The following is a 20,431-nucleotide window of genomic DNA, read 5'->3' as shown; positions in this document are numbered from 1 at the left end:
GTAGTAGTTAGTAGTGGAAGTGGCAGTAATATTGGATTGTGTTTAAGACTGACTGGGTGGCTGCAACGTATAATATTATAGCATGTGAATATAGAGTATGTTAGTTCTTAGCGATGTAATTGTAATGCAGAATATCTAGTATAATTTATTCAGTTATTGGTGGACCATGGTGCCTTTTTATTTTTAACGCTTGACCAGTAAGCTTGGTCGGTGATTTAATTTAGACGAGGGAATAACCTAAAAAGGATATTTTCCCCTTCTTGTTCCTTTGAAGGCTTCTGAATACAAGAAAGAATACACCGACTGACTGTACAGGCTCTGCATAAGTTAAGCTGTTCGGCTTACTTAAACCGAAGGAATAAAAGGAAGTTTAGTTATGTTAACTAACTAGTTCGACGACGGCGTATCTGTACTCCTCCAGCTTTCGCAAATCTAAAGCTGAACAGTGGGGCGGGCTAGAAACAGACGGAGCATACGCAGAGACTAATGTCTGTGTAGCATCATGCAACCTATCTTGAGAGAACAAAGAAGAATTCCAAATCTTAGCTCGTACTTTAGCCCAAGACCGGACTTTTTTTTTTTTTTTTTTTTTTTGACTAGGGTTGGCCTTATTAACCGGCGTTCGGGGGTCGGTCCGGCCCAACCGAAAAATCACAGGCCAAGGTTAGGGTTTACAGTAGGGTACTTACGGCACTAGGTAGGGGCCGGGGACTTCGGAGTACATTCATACAATGATACAATGGAAAGCCGGATTTTCTGTGAACAAGACAAAAAAAAGAAGGTTAAGATATTTCCTGACTGGGTCTAGAGTACGACGTCGAGCACCTAGTTTGGAAAAGACGGTGGTTGCTTTATGCTTAATTTTTGAGTGTATTTTCGATTTACAAACCGGTACGTAGTTATACACATTAGTTTGTATCGTAGAGTTAAGCTTCTTAATGCGCATAGGATAACTATGAAATAATTGTCTTATTTTCTTACATCTCAGCTTTTTTTTTTCACTTTCTTGTCTAGGTATAACGCCGCTGACAATTCGTCGAGAAAGGATTGGAGGAACAAGATTTGTGAATGAGTGAGAACCCCATCTCGGGCTTGGAACAGTCCCGAGAAATGAGTTTTACAAGACTCGGATTACGATAATGAAAAGCAAAATTCTCTAAATGTACTACGTACTATGAAGTCATTATGCAGACATGCAGTTCTGTTCTAGATCTTTCACATGCTTAATAGCACGGTGTATTAATATTTGTGTACGGAGTACTACGTACTGTCACGCTAAAACCATGCCTATGGTAAGGAAACACGGCGTTGGATTTTAGTTGCTTCCAAGGATCAAGGACCAAGAAACCGGTACTAGAGTTCCAAACATGTTCCCCTACTTGTCTACTCTGATTTGATTCAAGGATTGCAGGATCAGGCGATTTCCTTGTAGCCCCCGCTGAACTTTATACTGACTCTGTAAGTTAACTGGGGGTAATCAGGCTGACGGAGTAAGCGATACGAAGGTTTGAGTAAGCTTACTCAGCAACGCGTGAGTGAGATTGAAATAAGCATTCACTAGGATTGATAGTTATACGTACATGCTTTCTCGCCGTGGAGTCTACTTGGAGCAGGTTGCTTTCTACCAGACAGGGTGGTTACTGAATCAGGTTGATCATGGATCTGTGATCACCTCATCATACTTACCGCCGGCTGCAGTGCTCTCTGCAGATACTCCGCGGTGCTACAAGAAGTATATAATCGGTACCTTGGCTTATTTATTTCCCCAAAAAGAAACCAGAAACTCGTATGGAGTACCCGCACTTAGAGTACTTGCGTACTACGAATCGACTTCCAATTCCAGACAAGGATTACGCATTCATTGATTCCATCAACCTATAACTTAGTACCGAGCTCGATTCTGCTTCCCCTTCCCAAAACCCGCTATTGCCGTACTAATGTATAAACCCCGTGGAGAACAGCATCTACCAACCAGCCCAACCCTTGTGAGAACTAGTATCCCGATCTGTAGCAGTGCCACACCACCAACATATTACCTACCTGTCTGGGTAGTCTAATACAAACGAATTATGCATCAATTGTAGATCCCAGTCAAAATTATAGAGTTGAGCGCTGGTCTGCGCCGCATTGATCCCAGCTGCTCAGCTACCCATTCGTCGCATCGTACGGAGTACACACTGCACAGTGGCACCTTATTTCCGTGCGTTGTATATGTGGCATATATTCCGACGTTGCACACAAGATAGTTAACCATGGGGTATGCCAAGGACTTATCCACTCGTGTTGATATGCCTAAAGTGGAAGTCCCTACTACGTAGTCGGTAGGGGAAGGTTCATGGCCGGAATAGGTCTTACTCGAACAAAATCATGAAACTACCCATAAGCTAAGCTGCGTTCTACTCTAACTAGGCAATCTCATACTAAGCGGTTCTTGCATATTTCGGCCCTAGATAAAGGGCGGGGATGTTGTGTGCTTTATTTGGCATTCAAAATGGCATTGACTAGAGACGCCATCTTCAGCTGATGAGAATAGAAACTCAATCACATGCAAAGTCCAGTTTAGGAAATCGATGAGCCAACGGAGAAGGCCGATCCTTACAGCCTCCAAGACCTTGAAGGCTTACAAAGACACGGAGGAAAAATTCCGCACCTCCACAAGCCTCTTCCTGGCATAATCCAAGGTGCTTACCACTACATCCTCGCCTGCCTGTTCAAGGCTTGTATAGCCAAGAACTATTACATCAGACTACATCTTATCGATGTTCCAAATTTAGTAACTACGCATCAGTCAGAACCCTGAATCATGTCAATCACGGAGTTTCTCGTCAACCATTGGGGCGAGTAAAGATGATCAACCAGGGTGTACGAAACGTTAAAAGATATGGCTGACTACTCGTCTCAGCTAAGCACTAGACACAGATCCTGGTTGCTGACGCGCGGCGGCGGGCGCTGTTCACCGTTGCACAGAGTACACTTTAACCCTAGACCTGACGGTATCTTGAAGTGACGAGTATTTCTGCTTCATGACTCCTTACCTACAGACCAACTATCAGTTCCCTGCCGTTTCATGTCCCATCGATGAGGCTGATCAAGAGCACCCCCAAGAAGTGGGCACAATTTCAGTACGTAACGTGTGGAAGGACGGACCCGATCTGACATCCTCCGTTCGGACACCGTCGTATTCGTGTGCTTTCTTACCCCATCCAAAGTCTAAGTCTGTATTTCCAAGCTTTTACTGAAATGAGACTTCGGAGTAAGCATGATTAGGAAACTCCGGATACGGTACGTTTTAGCGTCGGGATACCATAAACAGTCAAAACTCATCTACTCTGTAACTTAGTAGTTATCGCTCATATTTAAACATAAACCTCTTAGAGTTAGGTTAAAACTGTAATTTAAGCTTAAGCTGAGTATCCTTGTCCATAAATTTATGCGTCCACACATTCTTGCGAATGGCCACCGCGCATTATCTGAGCTGAGCTAAATTGTTCAAAAACAATCGTGTCGATGGCGACGGTAATCATACAGCCGAATGATCAGCCAGTTCCACCAAGACGAATGGTGGATACATTACAACATACTTGCACCACGGCATTATGTAGGAACTTCGAAATGTAGTTACTTATAGAAAGCACACGGTAGCATTCGGCCGCAATATTCAATAAGTCGACATGTGATTTCTAGCCCCCAAACACAAGGGATTACATACCCGGTACATATCAAGAACGGGCAACTACCCCGAACTGCCTTCAAAAGTGGAATTCCATTCGACCCGATGATCTTCAAATGATCTCCGTTGTGGGGGAAACTAGATATAACTGTTGTTAGCGTATTGTATACTGTGGATATCGAGATTGGGTTACAATTTTCGGAGTAATACATGGTTATATACGTAGTATCCGAATTTGACATGTATTTCTTCTGACATTGTCAGGTATTTACAACATTGGCATACAGAACGTGACATGTATTCGAGGCGCTGAATGAAAACGAAATGGACTCGAATCAGAATGGCTGTCGCTCCCTTTTCTTGTTAATAAGTACCGCACTAAATGAGCTTAATAATGACGATCAATTCAATGTTTGGATCAAGCAAAAAGTAAGGTGTACTTTCTAACTACCAGTGGTTAGTGTTCTCGGATTTGACTTCCAAGGTCATGTGATATCTCAAACCCTACTCTGCGAAATGTGACCACCATGCATCGAGGTTGACAATCTCTGGCTCTTTCTGATCGAACTTGCTTCTTGAATAACTGAGATTTATCTCGCTAGGTGGCCGTGAAGCGTGTATTACTTGAAGCTGCTCTTTATCATGCCAAATTTTTGGTAGGAATTGCACGAAATCTCCACCTACCTGGATGTTTGATGGTCATGAAATACACAGTTGACACAAAGTGGCTACCTTACAAGCTCCGCATGCTCTCTGGCAACATAGAATGTCCATTCTGACCCGACGCTGTGGTAAGCAGCGCTATCCAGCGACCCACAAATTGAGCTAGGGGCTCACATTCGAATCCATTCTCGCCGGCGCTTCAGAACTTCGCAACGACCAGTCGTGACCGGGAAATGGTTTGCCGCCCTTGGCGACAGCAAAACCGCTCAGGAACGCTGGTTTCCTAGCTTCCCCTTTAGGGTTGTGAGTGAAGGTTGCTTAGGAATTTTTAAGTGTATTAATAATACAGGCAGTCGGCACTCCTACTAACTGTGACAAAACGGTGTGGAGGTAAGGTTCTTAATGTTAGATTATAAATGTCATGTCATGGAGAACAACACCGTGAGGACGAATTCTGTTTCTTATAGAGTATGCTAGAGGAAGAGGTCGATATAGACTTCAAGTGATGATGAGGAGGAGCAAAGAACGACGTGATATTTTCCGACATTAATCCTTCCACCCAGCTGGCTCTCTATTTTCGATAACTACACAGATAATAAAATCACACCACGTTCCAAATACTCCCAATCCTCGGCCTAGGCAACCGAGTACCAGTCATACCTAGCTACCAAAAGAAGTCCACAAGAGGTTGTTCATGTTCAAGAATCAGGACTTCGAGTCATGAGCCACCCAAGTTATGGCCAATTAGCCTCGATGACATTCATTTATAAGCATACAATGTATTGACCCTTGATATATCGTAGTCAATAAAGACACTCCCTTGTTCGGAAATGTATTCCTAGGCACAAATTCTACCTAATATCATGAATAAAGTTCGACAAGATGCATTTGAAATGTCCACTAGTGTATCGCCAACAATCCAAGGAGAGATTTTAATTGTGTAACGGATCTTATACTGTATTGTGATTGATGCATTGACCCCAGAGTAAAGGGCCATTACATTCCTCACTGACGTCAGAACGCTTCCCATTGGGTAGGCTTTTTTATCCAGAGGCCTGTGAGAGACCATGAAATATTTTCTAACTGTTCTTTCACATTCTATTCTAGTCCAGAAATTCTGATCTATAAAGCCTTGCGTAGGAATGTTACCAACGTCGGGTGTATACTATACAAAATCATTCTACTGGCTTAGGGATCTTTTAAGATCCACCAAACCCTGTCGTTTTGGTGGAAAAAAATAGATAATCTTGGAAATACATGTGTTCATAGGTCATGTGTTCTGAGAAGCGAGAAATTTGTGGCTTGAATTCTAGTATTTATAGTGACAAGGAGGGATAATCGTTCCTTAGAAAACGGTCAAACTCTCAACCCCAGTTGCACGGATGCCCTTCAATGTTATTTATCAAGTAATGGCTTGATAGGGATAAATGTTCTATCCAATAATAACCCTGTACGACCAGGATACGCAATGAAGCTGGTTTTGGTATATTCCCAAGTTTATGCCTTTTTTTTCTTATATATATATATAGCACCATTTGCCGATCGTGACTGAATATCGCCACTCAATTCACCAATTCAGGAGGAAAGAAGAGGCGGAGGTTAGAGACATCATGAGAATCCTCAGATAATTTAAAAGGCATATTCGTGGGCAGTGGAATACGTAACCGTCTCCCATATAGATGCTGTGGGTGCTTATTGGGTAAGCTCAAGAGCAAGTGGCCTCTCTTGTCTATCGGATTCCTACTTTGATATCTTGCTGACATGATTCATAGATGTTGACTGGCTGGATATTATTGTTATATTTATCTCTATTGAACCATGGCAAATGAATTTCTCTGGTGTTGAAATATCCAATTCCTCGATACCTAAGTTCACCTCAGTACTGGTCGACTACGATTGGACCTCGTCACTTGAGTGGCCTCGACCAGCGACCTACCCCGGTTGTTTTGCTGCGACACAGAATTGACTTCAACATAAACGAAGAAAACCAACCACTAGCCTGTCGAGACAGCATTTAAAAGCTTCGGAAATTGAGTAAGACATAAAACTCGTGACCCGTCATGGAGGTAATCGGTAAGATATGCAGCCTTTACGAGTTTTCTCATAACTAATACAGCCAATCAATCAAGACACACTACCGCCTAGAAAGCGTCGAAAGACTGAGGGAGACATTCCCAAGTCTCTTTTCTGGTTTGGGCAAGGTACCGGCGTGACGAAATTTGGAGTAGGGCTTCTGCAACCATTTCCTCAAGCAACTAACCCTCATGTTGATTCCAATAGTTTGAATCTACCAGTAATTGTCCTATCTCCAGCAAAGGAAACAATGAATCAACTCATTTCAGATGAAAGAAATGAGCGTCAGTACCAGCAGCCACAAATGACACACACCGACCCACATTCGATAGCTCGACTTGCAAGTCAACAGACAAATCTTGCACCTATAAAAACACCACGAGGATCGCATCACAAAGTTAATCTCGGAGCAAAAGAGAGCCAAATTTTTGACCCAGCATACAACTTACTTCAACCTCCTCGGGTACATGTCCGAAGTAGCTCCGGATTTCCGGAGTTGAATGACATACACGTGGAATCAATTTCTGCTGCAGCTCTGTTCGCCAAAAGACGGCGCGTGAACTCTCAACCTACTTTGACAAGTGGTACCGGAGAATCGCCTCAAGACTATGCTCCTCACCAACGTGCAGGAGGAATATGGGGCCCGTCTCAGAGACCGAGCGAAGACCATTCTTCCGAGAGCTCTAGTGAGCGAGCACCTCTGCTTTCGCGATCTCGGCAGCTTGCCTTAGACGCGGCTGCCTCGCGATCTCGAAAACATCAATCTGTCAGTCTATCCACGGACGATGGAGTCAACGAAACCCTACAGCACATTGGCAAATGCAAAAGTCTTTGGTTCGTGGTGATAGCCATTCTAGTTGGGGTGTTCTTGATTCTTTTCTTGTACGCATTTCACATATTAGATTAGATACCCACGATGTTGCATGAAAGGGAATAGATTGACATCAATATCTTCGTGTTGATGTCCGCATGAAAATTGGATAACTGGGTGCATGTATTTAGGGCGGGTGTCTGAACACATTATAGTCATATATAGACGGTTAGAAAGAAATATTAATACTATAGAAGAGCCATATCCCTTAAACTATGGGTATAAGAAATGAAGTCAGGATGCTTGTGCTATGATTGGCTATCTCAACCAAGTCTAGCCGAGACAGTGGACATTGTGAGTGCTCTCGATTCAGGAGGCAAAACCTAGCTCAAAAATCATGTCCTTCCCAGAACTTTTCAAAATGTGGAATTAATGATATTGTCTCAGCACTAAGGAATGAGATGAATGCGATAATTTTCCCCCCACAGGCGCAGTGTTTATCTCAGTGCCTCAGACTACTCGCTACGCAGAATATTACGCCGCTGCGAATTCTCCACGCTCCGAGCTACCTCGGTTTAGCGCCGATTCCCTAGGCCAACCTAGCTAGCAGCGTCGGCTGAGGAACTGAGATAACGCAGTGTATACAATAAGGACACAGGATAATTACCTATATCACTACACCGAATAGCGGATCTCTGGGTCTAAATGCGGGTGCCACTGGAGATTTTACGCCACATCCTTCAGGATGCTGTTGAAATTCTCTCAATCACAGATCTATTTAGAGCAAGGCTGGTCAATGGTGGGATGTCAGTCCTGGCAAGTAAAGAGTCCTTGCTAACCATATCCACAGTCCTTTTCGCCGACGAAATTCTCGGTCTTGCTCTAGAGAAATTCTGTATCCGAACGTGGGACCGCGACTTTGAGGACCCAGATAAGAATGCAGAAACATGCTGGAACAGCCTTCCAATGGAGCTGAAACGCTCTTACATCCAGAGAAGAATAGACCAGCACCCAGATCAGCCTTGTATCCTGTCATCTAATGTACATCGCATGCTAGAGCTGGGAGCGGACAAGATCTCTAACAAAGACCAAAGAGCGATGCTGACTGAAAAACTCATTGATGGTATCTTAAGTGGGACGTTTAGTCCTGACATCATGTTTTCCATTGTACACTACAAAAAACGCGTCCAAGCCAAAGCTTCCCTTAGACCTGAGAATGCAGTTTGCTTTAGTGGTGTCCATCATATGCTCCAGCTTGCCCTCGCGATCAGCGCTATCAAGCGGAGCGATTGCGCCGAGCTCCAAAGTCTTTTTGACCAGGGCCTTCAACCAGACCTGTGGACCGAGGAGCTGATATTACGTCCCTTGGATGTCGCGGCGAGCGTTGGCGACCAAGCAATCCACAAGGTCCTTATCGCGAATAAGTGTCCCATGAGTAATCCACGCGGCTTCTTTGAACCCTGGTCTAATATCTTGACTACAGCTGCACGGTGCGGCAACGTGGAGGCTGTAGAGGAGTGGACCAAAGTAATACAAAGCACGAATTATAGCTACAGGGATTGGATGGGGCATGTCATACGCTTGAATAAGTCGAGGGACATATGGCTGGCACTAATAGAAACACATCACAGTGCGGCAAGAGGAGGACACGTGGAGATCCTGAAGCTATTGGATGCCAGAATCAAGGATATAACTGCAGAGAAGCGTTTCCATTCCTTTGTAGAGGCCATCAAATTCGGTCAATGCCACACGGTAGATTGGTTTCTTGACCAGGGTAGGATTGACCTACAGATGAGAACGACACACGAAAAGAAAGGGCCGATGTCTGCCGCGTTATTTGACACCAACTGGAGAAGGAGGCCACAAATGGTCAGACTGTTGCTGGAACGTGGAGCTAATCCGAACGAGGTCTTTTCACCTACAGGTAGAACGCTCTTGCAGAGGGCACTGGAGAAAGACGACTCGGAAACTGCGAGGTTGTTAGTGGAGCATGGCGCTGATGTGAGCTCCTCTGGGTATGGGCCAACTTGTCGAAAAAAACCGCCTTTGTCTATTGCCATCAAGCGCAAGAATGCCCCGATGGTCCAGCTCCTACTAAGAAAAGGGGCTAATCGAATGTACGGAGGACTGTGCGAGAAGAAGAATCACAAAGAACGAGATATAACCCATATTGAGAAAAACTTAAAGTCAATGGGTTGGGATGACAAGGAGGTAAGGGACAAAGCGCTTGAATACTTTGCCCTGAACTTCGAGGGTATACGAAACCCCAATTGAACAAGACCTTCCACATACTTTCTATACTGCTACGTACTCCGTATTACAGTAGAACCTGGCTATAACGAACAGAAGCCTTCCACATTTCTAATTATTCTATGGTATAGAAACCTCGATTGATACAAGACTGGAGAGCACTCGAGTGCAGTGATCTGGCTTGATTATTTCTGATTAGGAGCACCCTCGAATACTAAATTTCATAGTATATGAGTATAGAGAGTATTTTAATTCGCTATAGCCAGGTTCTACAATATTTATATATTAAAATATTAAAAAGTTGTATACGATGAAAGAGTAAATAAATAGTGCGACACAATGCAAACGATGCAAACAATACAAACACAAGTCCGACACGCAGCTTTTGGGAAGCTATGATGTTGCGGATTAACTTATCAGACTCCAAGTCTCTCTGTCGATGCATTCGCTTTGTTTCGGAAACCTGTAACGAATTCTATCCGATCATGAATTAGAACCTCGTTTTTCAGCAGCTTCAGTATACCCAGACACTGCATCAGTGCTGATCGTGTGGACGACCCCTTCGAAGTCGGCGCCATCAGGTGGCCGTCTTCAAAATGTTCACATTCACGCCCCTTCTGGGGGCGCAATTTTCGTCATCGACAGCGTCACAATCGATTCTTGAGCTTGAAGGAGGAATTAAAATTCTCGTCGATGTTGGATGGGACGAGACATTTGATGTTCTGGAACTTGCGGAGCTAGAAAAGTGAGCACAAAGCTTTACCTGGGCTACCGAAATGATTCTCTAACTGACGCGCATTGCCATCTTAGACACATTCCTACGCTCTCGTTGGTACTTTTAACTCATGCTACGATTTCGCACATCGGCGCTTTCGCGCATTGCTGTAAGATTTTTCCGCTATTCACGCAGATTCCGGTTTATGCTACCGGTCCGGTCATCTCGCTCGGTCGAACGCTACTTCAAGATATGTATACATCGGCACCACTCGCTGCTACTTTCCTACCTAAAGCATCGATATCTGAACTAGGAGCATCCACATCCGCAGCATCAGCAGCCGTCGCAACAGCGTCTGCAGAAGGTGATGACCAAAGCAGCAAAAAGCTTGGTACAACAGGGAGAATACTGCTCCAACCGCCAACTGGAGAGGAAATCGCTCGATACTTCTCACTTATTCATCCGCTCAAATATTCACAGCCTCATTCACCGCTTTGCTCGCCATTTTCACCTCCGCTTGATGGCCTGACCTTGACCGCGTACAGCGCTGGACACACCGTGGGAGGAACAATATGGCATATCCAACATGGCATGGAATCTATAGTCTACGCCGTGGATTGGAATCAGGCAAGGGAGAATGTAGTTGCTGGTGCCGCTTGGTTTGGAGGTTCAGGCACCAGTGGCACTGAGGTCATCGAACAGTTGCGTAAGCCCACTGCACTTATCTGTAGTAGCAAAGGTGGAGATAAGTTTGCACCACCTGGCGGTTTGCATAAAAGAGATGCCCTACTGTTCGATATGATTCGCAGTAGTCTGGCAAAGGGCGGTTCTGTTTTGATACCTACGGATACTAGTGCGCGTGTTTTAGAACTATCATACGCACTAGAACATGCCTGGCGGGATGCAGCCGACTCTGCCGATAGCGAAGATGTGTTCAAGAAAGCTGAATTATACTTAGCCGGAAGAAAAGCGCACAGCACCATGCGACTGGCCAGGAGTATGCTGGAGTGGATGGACGAAGGTATAGTCAGAGAATTCGAAGCCGTAGAGGGTGGTGACGCCGCGGCAGTTCGAGGTCATAAAACAACCGACAGTCAGAATCGCAATGCAGGTGTGACCCGAGACAAACAAGGAACGAAACTAGGTCCGTTCACCTTGAAGCACTTGAAGATTGTCGAGCAAAAAAGAAAATTGGAGAAGGTTCTCGCAGATGGCATTCCTAAAGTTATTATTGCCTCGGATACATCGCTAGACTGGGGATACTCGAAGGAAACCTTCCGCACTCTTGCACAAGGCTCACAGAACTTGATTCTCCTGACCGAGACACTTCCGATCCGCTACCAGACCGATGACCCAGAGCAGCCTGATAAGATGACTCTTGGACGGATGATATGGCGCTGGTATGAAGAGCGAAGGGATGGTGTGGCTATGGAGACAGCTTCCAACGGAGAGCTGCTTGAGCAGATTCATTCGGGCGGACGAGAAATCTCTATCGTCGACGTAGAGCGAGCAGCGCTTGATCCGGACGAGCAGGTGCTTTACCAACAATATCTCGCAACACAGAGACAAATACAGAATACATCACAGGGACGAGGCGATGCGAACTTGGACAGCACAGCTGACGCTCTAGATGATGGGGCTAGCTCGACATCGTCTGAAGATTCTGAGTCTGAGCAACAAGGAAGGATTTTGAACTTTTCAACATCGTTGGCACATACTAATAGGAATAAAATCGGAGTGAGAGACGAGGATCTTGGTGTTAATATTCTTCTGCGACGGAAGAACGTATTCGATTATGATGTTCGCGGAAAGAAAGGACGTGAGCGCATGTTCCCTTATGTTGCTCCTAAGAAACGTGGAGATGAATATGGAGAATTCATTCGACCCGAGGAGTATTTGAGGGCGGAAGAACGTGAAGAAGCGGATGCGCAGCAGCGAGAATCTGGACCACAAAGCGAGATGAAGCTTGGGCAAAAGCGCAAATGGGACGAGATAGGGCTAAACAGCCGACGACTATCCGGCGGTGCACACAAACGTCAAGAGATGTCTCCAGATGGGGCTTTAGGAGGTGATATTGGAGGCATACGTGAAGACTTGTCAATGGGCAGCGACGGTCCAGAATCTGAATCTGAAAACGAGGTTGACGAACAACCATTTGAAGGGCCGGCTAAGACAGTATATCAATATTCTACGGTAACCGTGAGTGCACGTATCGCATTTGTTGACTATATGGGTCTGCATGATAAGCGAAGTCTGGAGATGCTGATCCCTCTCATTCAACCTCGCAAGCTTATCCTTGTTGGTGGCATGAAAGAGGAAACAGCAAGTCTTGCAGCTGAATGTCGGCACCTACTCGCTGGGAAAGATGTAGGAGACCGATCTGCTGTTGTTGACATCTTCACACCAAAGAATGGCGAGTCGGTTGATGCCAGTGTGGATACTAATGCCTGGGTCGTGAAATTGAGTAACAACCTGGTAAGACGACTCAAGTGGCAACATGTGAGAAGTCTTGGTGTTGTAGCTCTCACCGCCCAGCTCAGGCCGCCGGAAATAGTCTCGGTCGAGGACGAGGTCACCGAGTCAATAAGCAAGAAACAAAAGCTCATAGAAACCGAGCCAGATGCCGTCTCAACCCCTCAAGATGGAGTGCATGACTCGTCGATCTCGAAGGCAGATGCATACCCTATTCTAGACGTGCTACCAGCCAGTATCGCAGCTGGAACGCGCTCTATGGCTCGTCCGCTCCATGTAGGCGATCTTCGACTTGCCGACCTGAGAAAACTCATGATAGCCGCAGGATACAAAGCAGAATTTCGCGGCGAGGGAACTCTGCTTATTGACGGTATGGTTGCGGTTCGCAAGTCAAGTACGGGCACTATTGAAGTTGAGGCTGCAGTGCAGTCCTCTGCATCAGACCGTAGGGGGCAGGCTGGCAGTTTCCTTGCTGTGAAACGTAAGATTTATGAAGGTCTTGCGGTTGTTGCTGGTGGCTGATTGTGTACCATAATGATTGTACCATATCATATAAAAATGTATCACATGAACTTACGAACCGAAGACAAAGAATTTATTGATTTTGCACTTTAGACGATGTTAAAGGAGGGGTTCGCAATGACGCATCATCGTCCGAACCAATACGAACTCACAAGCTAACCTTGAAGAGTACGGAAATCTATCGAAACTCTTTGAGACTACAGTGACATTTACGGGCCGCATTAGATGATATCGACTTGTTCAACCATAGAAAATCAAGTCACACGGGGGTTAGCCGAGCCTCTCTAGAGCCCTATAAGTATGACTGTTGTAGTCCGTACGCATCTGTTCAGTTTGACTTCTCTACTCATTGTACCCGGTTGATCATATTGTTACTATATCACTTACGAAATATTAGCTTCTAGGCTTAACTCCTTACCATTGCTGGCTCGAGACTTTGAAGACTCTATTAAGATATGCCTTCACATCATTACAGGTATATATACAAATATACCAAGACAACAGTCATTGATGAAGAGTCCCAACATGCAAAACACCATGATGATGGCGCAGTACGACGACGAAGAAAATGTCACAGTAGCTCTTCTGCTCGTGGAGAGGAATCCACATCAAGAAGCAACGAGTATCTTCGCCCAGTGTGGTTGACTGTCAACAAGATTGATAATCATTATGGCGTGAGTCATGCATGCTGCAATTCGTTTTCTTGTTGTAACTGAGATCGAAGACATCATGCTGATTGAATGGTTCTGTATCTACAGTCGGAGAGTAACGGACACCGACGCCGAGACGAAAGGGACCATGCTCGTGATCACAGTCACAGCCATGAACACCGATCTAGGTCTTCTCGCCACTACACATACAGTGATAGAGAACATGATTATCCCCGGACTCATCGAATTGGGTCGGGTCCTCCGTCACCATCACCATCACCGCCATTACCAAAACCCGAGTCACAATCTTCGGTAGGGCTAGATATGTCGCCCTCTATGCCTAGCAATGTTGATGTAGGAACGAGTACTCGTGACTACTGGTACTACTCTACACAGACCGTTAGAGATCCCATTCATCAGCCACCAGTTTTATCACCGCCTCCTTACACAAGTACTGACGCATCGTACCCATATGGACCATCGATGTTTGAAGCTCCAACATGTGCGTTGACGTATTGCAGTAATCCGGCGGCAGATGGGTGTTTTGAATCAGGACATAGCCAGGTATTCTGTGTCACGGTTCCGATGGTGATGTACACTGCGTGCTGTCAAGGTTCGATCTTGCAGGGGTATCCGTGTATTGGAGGGTTGCACATATGAGTATGTCCAAATCCTCTGTTCATAGCTGTCCATTCATTATCAGGTACGCTTGATAGAGGGGCATGGTGACTACCTAGGCTTCCACTTTTTTCATAACTACGAGTTCCTTTATACTTTATATGTATTCTAATATTCATACCTTTGGTTCTTGGGGCACAGATTTATCCTTACGGCATAGCGACGTGTGTACTATATCTCTGAATACTAATATTTGACTATTTAATCATAACAGATACTATTTGCTAAAAAAGGGGGTTGACTCTGATATAGTATTTTTTGAATTGATGATATATCTTGCTGCATAAAGTTCCTGGTATGACCAGTAGAAGTATCACAAAACGGAGGCAGGTCCATATTATAAGCGAAATGCTGAATCAATAATGAACCCAAATAAAACTCCACTTCAAATTAGAATAAGGTGTCAATGTGCAATGCCAACTTTTCGACCATATCACTCCAGATCTTCTCATGTATTTTTCTGACGATCCATGAGCGGATATCCCTCAACCTCATCCTCCTCCTCATCAAAGTCGTCGCCGAGGTCGAACACCTCTGCATCCGCAATGTCCTCCAAGTCTTCCTTTGGAATAGCATGTCCACGTTGCTGTGACTGGCGACGTTGGTGCTGCCACAATACATACCCATAGCCAGCGATCTCAACACACCAAATCAGGAACCAGATGAACAATCCCAGAGACGACCAGTGGCGGCGGTACATACCAAGTCCGACATTCATAGTGCCAAACAAAAGAATTCCGCGCCCTAGCCAGCGATGCACGAGCGTGAAGATTGTTTGTCGGCGGATCTTGACAAAGTCAATATGGTGCTTGTAGCCCGCAGCAGCCTGGATGATCAGAGAGCATAGGATGGCAAGGCCGATGATCTTGTGGAGATGGAAATGGGTTGAACGCAAGAGCATGTACAGGCCATTTCCGAGTGCGAGGACAGATGCGCCGGCTTGGATCATCCAGTGATATTTGAAAGCGCGAATCAGCGGGGAGCGGATGGCCATGCTGCCTACAAAGTACAGTCCCATGAAAGAGACGGTCATAATGGCACCGTGAATTCGAACTGGAGTGAATAACCCTTTATGCTTTTTGGGTTCTGGTACCGGTGAATCTTCGGTAATTCCAATCGTCTCTTCGCCTTGGATGGATGGGGCTGAGTTCGTACTATCCTTTGCTGTGACGCTCATGTTACCCCATATCTTACCATTGAACTCATGTTGCGTCAGGCTTGAGTATTTGTCAGCCCCATAGAAAGCTTGTTCTTTGTTTCCGGCAAATATGTAGGGCGACAATCCATTAACCTCCACTTCTGGTGACCAGCACGAATAGCAGACAAACTGCGCGAGATACTTGTCATCTGAAACTGTCGCATGCAAGACCGAGACTTGTTCGTGGGCATCTTTCACAACACTGGGCATAACATGGCCGCTTGCAGATCGAATGCTGGTGATGAGCGATTTACTTTCTTGATCTTCATAGACGATGAACATCAAAGCACCTTTCATTTCACGGCCGAGACCGACACCAGTCCAGCCTCCTTTCTTTGATGGGGTTGCAGAAATGGTCAAGTAGACATCGTGGCTATCACTTGATGTGTTTTGTTGAGTAGTCGCGGCGAAACAGAAATCGGGTCCGGTGTGACAGTATTGAATGCCCGCAACGAGAGTTGAGGATATTAGGAGAAGCACGGTGTAGACCAGTGCTGTGGATGTGTGGAAGAGACCCATTTTGGCTAACCTCTTCGCGTTGTTCACGCTGCTATTACGACACTTTCCCTGCAGACGTGGAATTCCCGATTTTTTTTATCGCTCAATTCGAGCTCTGTCTAAACCATTCGAAGAGACACGACACGTACCGGTATACCAATGTCGGCTTCCTTGGACTTCCGGACTCCTTGCAGTTGATGTAAAGGGGAGTCCAAAAGCTTGTAAAAAAAATTTTAAAAAAAAAAAATTGACAACTGTTCAGTACGGGTGTAGACGATATGAATTAAGCATAACTTAAATTCCAGTGGGGACTGAGACAAAGCTGAACTCGTAAGCGTTCTTGTGGCCCCCAACCAATCATGATTGACTTGCAAATCGCGAGCTTTCGAAAGCGCTGGAACTGATTGGTTCTCATGCTTGTCTGATCTGCGAAGGACGCGAAGATAAGGAGAATGAAAGCTGATTTGCACAGTGTTGGACCGATAAGAAGGTGTTGGGGTTCTGTTCTTCCTTTCAGCTAACAATAACCCTAAGATATGCTTGTCCCCAACCCTAACCCGGAAGACGTTTGCTACCTTTCAATCACTAACTGTCTTCACTTGGTTGATTTCAATTACAGCCCCTAAATGACGCCTTCGCCGCAGTTACTAGTATAGGGGATCTGATCCTTGGAGGTATTCATTGAACAAAAATCGGACGTGAAAATGGAGTATCTAATTTATCGTTCCTACCAAAGAAAAATCCGAAATTCCGAAATTCCGAATAATTGTGATTGGATAATCTTATCAGATGCTTCAAGGTTCGCTGTTAGCTTTGTGCTAAAGGCTTAGCGTATGCGAGGTTCGTATCTCTCTTGCAATATTATTTGAATATGAAGCTTGATCTTCGAAATCTCTAGAATCATCCTGTCGATGTTGGAATATCAAAGATTAAGTTAACTACTCATAGTAAAGATTCAATTTGCGCGCTGAGACGGCGCCCTGTGACATGGGAAAACCTTAATTGCAGCCAATCAGATTCACTGAATGGTTGTCTTCACTATGGTCCTATTGGCTACCATTTTAATGGAATTTTTTCTTTCACTTCATATAAAAGATTAAGAGTCCATGTAGGTAGTGAGGAGTTGAGGTACGTCTGAAGAATCTTTTAATTGTTACAGCAACGATTGAGACTTAAAGAGAGACAGACATACATCGGCAGTATCTTGACGAAACCATGGCAGACATCGCACTATCAGACATACCGGTGACCAGAACAAGTGCATCGAAAGCACATTATCAGAATGCCGTTTCAGAAAGCGCGTACCAAAGCGACAAAGACATCAATTTGCTAAGTGCAGATCGTCCAACTACGACAGCATCACTGTCTTCTTCTACTTCAGACCATGCCGATATCTCAGTCTGGCGGTTGGCGAATATAGTCTTGGCCGTGTCTGGAATCACTTTTCTCGGCAGCTTTACTACTGGACTTCTCACTATTGGACTCCCACAGACTGCCCAGGATATTGGGCTCTCGGAGGATTTGATTTTATGGTATTTCTAGCTACCTCTTCATGAGTGACTTATACTAACTCTGTATCTGGCAGGCCTTCTTCTGTTTACTCGTGAGTGCAATCCGTCAACCCAGGCCAAGTATCAAACTGACCAGTCAGACTGGCGAGCGGCTCTTGTCTCCTCCTAGCAGGTTCCATCGCCGACGTAGTAGGCAACCGCATCATCAACCTGATCGGCTGTTTCCTAGTCGGCTGCTTTGTCACAGCATGCGGTCTATCACAAACAGGTATCCAATTAATCATTTTTCGTACCATGCAAGGCGTGGCCGTTTCCCTCTGTCTTCCAACCTCAGTAGCTATTGTGTCTCAAGCGGTACCTGCCGGCCGCAGACGGAATATTAGTTATTCGGTTTTGGGGTTTGTTCAACCGGCTGGGTTCTCGGCTGGGTTAGTGTTGGGTGGCGTGATGGTTAATACCATCGGGTGGCGGTATGGGTATTATATCTCTGGTGGATTGACTCTGGCGTTATTTGTGGTCAGTATTTGGTCTTTACCGGCGGATCGTCGTGATGCTTCTGGGAAAATCAATTTGGCTAGACTTCGAACTGAGATCGACTGGATTGGTGGTATTATATCGTGTGCTTGTTTGGCTATGTTGTCGTACATTCTTGCGTAAGTCTACTCTTGAATAGAGCCAAAAACGGAGACTGCTAACCTCATTGAATCTAGGGCATTAACAAACGATGTTAACAACATCAAAACTCCTGGAAATATTGCCATGCTTGTGATCTGTGTGCTTCTCATGCCTGTCTTTATACTCTGGGAACAACGTCAAGAACGGCTCGGAAAACCCGCACTCATCCCCAACTCCTTATGGCGCAACTCCGTCTTTACAAACGTGTGCTTGATGGTTATGTTTTCATGGGCAGTCATCAATGTCATGGAACTATACTGCAGTTTGTTGTATGTTTTCTTCCCCCCTCCCTGCTGAGGATAACGTGTCTGATCGACGAAACAGTTTCCAAAAGATTCAAGGCCTGTCTGCCTTCCAAGCCTCGCTTCGCATCTTACCCAACGTCGTGATCGGGTCAATCTGCCAATTGACTACAGGGCTTTTAGTCCACCGCATATCCGCTTTTTATCTAGTAGTCGGATCAACCCTCCTCAGTGCTGGAGCTCCCTTGTTAATGGCCGTAATCAAAGTCGAATGGCCGTACTGGTACGACGCATTCTTCGCACAAGCACTGTCCCCCATTAGCGCTGATATCCTCTTCACTGTGGCCTTGCTGGTCATCTCCGACGTATTCCCGCAACGCACGCAAGCCCTAGCCGGAGCAGTTTTTAATACCGTCTCCCAATTCGGGAACTCGCTTGGTTTAACGGTTATGGCTGTCATTTCTTCCGTCACTACGAAGCATGCTGCTGCTTCACCGGCGGATTATGAGTCTCCTGGACCGCTTTTAGCGGGGTATAGAGCTGGATTTTGGGCTGCGTTTGCGTGGATGATGTGTGCGTTTTGTATTGGGGGGTATGGATTACGGAAGATTGGCAAGGTTGGATTGAAGCGGGATTAAACACTTCATACTACATTTGACTGCTTTGTTGTTATTGACTAGGCTTGGTGTACATAGACATAGACATATACTGACATATAATTCTACCAAAGTTCAATTGTTATCCATGAAACACGTCCAAAGCGAAGGCGTCATGATCGAGTGTGCAGAATAATCGCATATTCGCCGCTACAATCCTTCAAACAAACTGCAAGGATTGAGACTCAACCTAAGTACATAAACCAGATCTTCGACTTTACTCATCTTTTATTTTCGTCCCGGACTTATAACCATATTCATCCTCCCGATAATAATGTCCGGGTATTCAATAGCATGACAAACCCTAAGCGCCAGGTATCATGAATACACAGGCACCAGCCCAATCCCGTCCATACCGAGGTCAATTATACGAGAACCCATCCCCATGTCGAGCATTAGTTAATCATTCCTATCCATGGGATTTCCTCTTTGGGTAAGTCGTCGTCTTCCTCTAACTTCCCAGAAAGTCCGAAATGTGGGGACCCCGCTTTTTGTACCACCGCCAATTAATACTTACATACAGTACGTACACTTTGTATATGTATGTAACGATATTAGGTATTACTTACTCGCGTCATCATCTCCAAACCTTTCTCTCCGCGTAAGATCGGGTATTATTGGCGCATTGTATATTGAACGGGGAACAGAGTACATCATGGATTTCGTACGATTCATCAATTCTAGACTCTCGGCCCCGGATTCTTGCAGAGGCAAGGGTATATGACATGCCTGAGTATTACTTAACGACACTATGTATCAACTATACCAAACTAAGCGATACACAGGTTACATCGTACGTACAGCTCAGCTCAGCCTTAGACTTTTTAGTGTTCAGCGACGTTTTTGGGGGTCTGTACACACCCGGTTCGCTTTATGGGTTAGGTTAGTACTACACTGTAGGTCACACATACAGTGCCTATGTATCCCACCCCGCGTCTGTACTTACCTACCTAGGTAGGTGTATGCCTTGCCTTGGCTTGTCTGTTGGCCTCGCCTTGTCTCGCCTTGCCTTGCCAAGGAGTCGATGAACAAATCGGAGGGAGACAGGGCTAGCTGAGCTAAGTAAACGACTAGAGAGCCAATGACTCAGGTACATACTACATATGTAGTTCGCAGTTATATGGATCACTAGAGAGTGTACCCATCG

General features: G+C 45.3%; 6 protein-coding genes across 6 annotated transcripts; 5 read left to right on the top strand and 1 right to left on the bottom strand.

The window, feature by feature from the left end:
* Positions 1-6,393: 6,393 nt before the first annotated feature.
* On the top strand, positions 6,394-7,313 carry EYB26_003316 (uncharacterized protein; the record flags this gene model as incomplete). Its single annotated transcript, XM_054262617.1, has 4 exons — positions 6,394-6,406; positions 6,463-6,557; positions 6,614-6,626; positions 6,676-7,313. 4 exons carry the CDS (start codon positions 6,394-6,396, stop codon positions 7,311-7,313), a joined length of 759 nt encoding a protein of 252 aa, XP_054118592.1.
* Positions 7,314-7,922: 609 nt separating this feature from the next.
* On the top strand, positions 7,923-9,491 carry EYB26_003315 (uncharacterized protein; the record flags this gene model as incomplete). Its single annotated transcript, XM_054262616.1, has 2 exons — positions 7,923-8,016; positions 8,068-9,491. 2 exons carry the CDS (start codon positions 7,923-7,925, stop codon positions 9,489-9,491), a joined length of 1,518 nt encoding a protein of 505 aa, XP_054118591.1.
* A 572-nt stretch (positions 9,492-10,063) lies between these two features.
* Positions 10,064-13,176, top strand: EYB26_003314 (uncharacterized protein; the record flags this gene model as incomplete). Its single annotated transcript, XM_054262615.1, has 2 exons — positions 10,064-10,212; positions 10,278-13,176. 2 exons carry the CDS (start codon positions 10,064-10,066, stop codon positions 13,174-13,176), a joined length of 3,048 nt encoding a protein of 1,015 aa, XP_054118590.1.
* A 669-nt stretch (positions 13,177-13,845) lies between these two features.
* On the top strand, positions 13,846-14,142 carry EYB26_003313 (uncharacterized protein; the record flags this gene model as incomplete). The annotated part of the gene is made up of 2 exons (XM_054262614.1): positions 13,846-13,850; positions 13,935-14,142. The coding sequence occupies 2 exons, from the start codon at positions 13,846-13,848 to the stop codon at positions 14,140-14,142; spliced, it is 213 nt and encodes a 70-aa protein (XP_054118589.1).
* An 810-nt stretch (positions 14,143-14,952) lies between these two features.
* Positions 14,953-16,221, bottom strand: EYB26_003312 (uncharacterized protein; the record flags this gene model as incomplete). The annotated part of the gene is made up of 1 exon (XM_054262613.1): positions 14,953-16,221. One exon carries the CDS (start codon positions 16,219-16,221, stop codon positions 14,953-14,955), a length of 1,269 nt encoding a protein of 422 aa, XP_054118588.1.
* A 1,194-nt stretch (positions 16,222-17,415) lies between these two features.
* Positions 17,416-19,266, top strand: EYB26_003311 (uncharacterized protein; the record flags this gene model as incomplete). The annotated part of the gene is made up of 5 exons (XM_054262612.1): positions 17,416-17,732; positions 17,786-17,803; positions 17,852-18,364; positions 18,422-18,655; positions 18,711-19,266. The coding sequence occupies 5 exons, from the start codon at positions 17,416-17,418 to the stop codon at positions 19,264-19,266; spliced, it is 1,638 nt and encodes a 545-aa protein (XP_054118587.1).
* Between the last annotated feature and the right edge of the window lie 1,165 nt (positions 19,267-20,431).

Source organism: Talaromyces marneffei, chromosome 2, assembly GCF_009556855.1.
Source record: "Talaromyces marneffei chromosome 2, complete sequence".
In the NCBI taxonomy this organism is placed as follows: domain Eukaryota; kingdom Fungi; phylum Ascomycota; class Eurotiomycetes; order Eurotiales; family Trichocomaceae; genus Talaromyces; species Talaromyces marneffei.
Note: the sequence above shows the minus strand (reverse complement) of the source record. Positions and strands in the feature narration are given on the sequence as shown.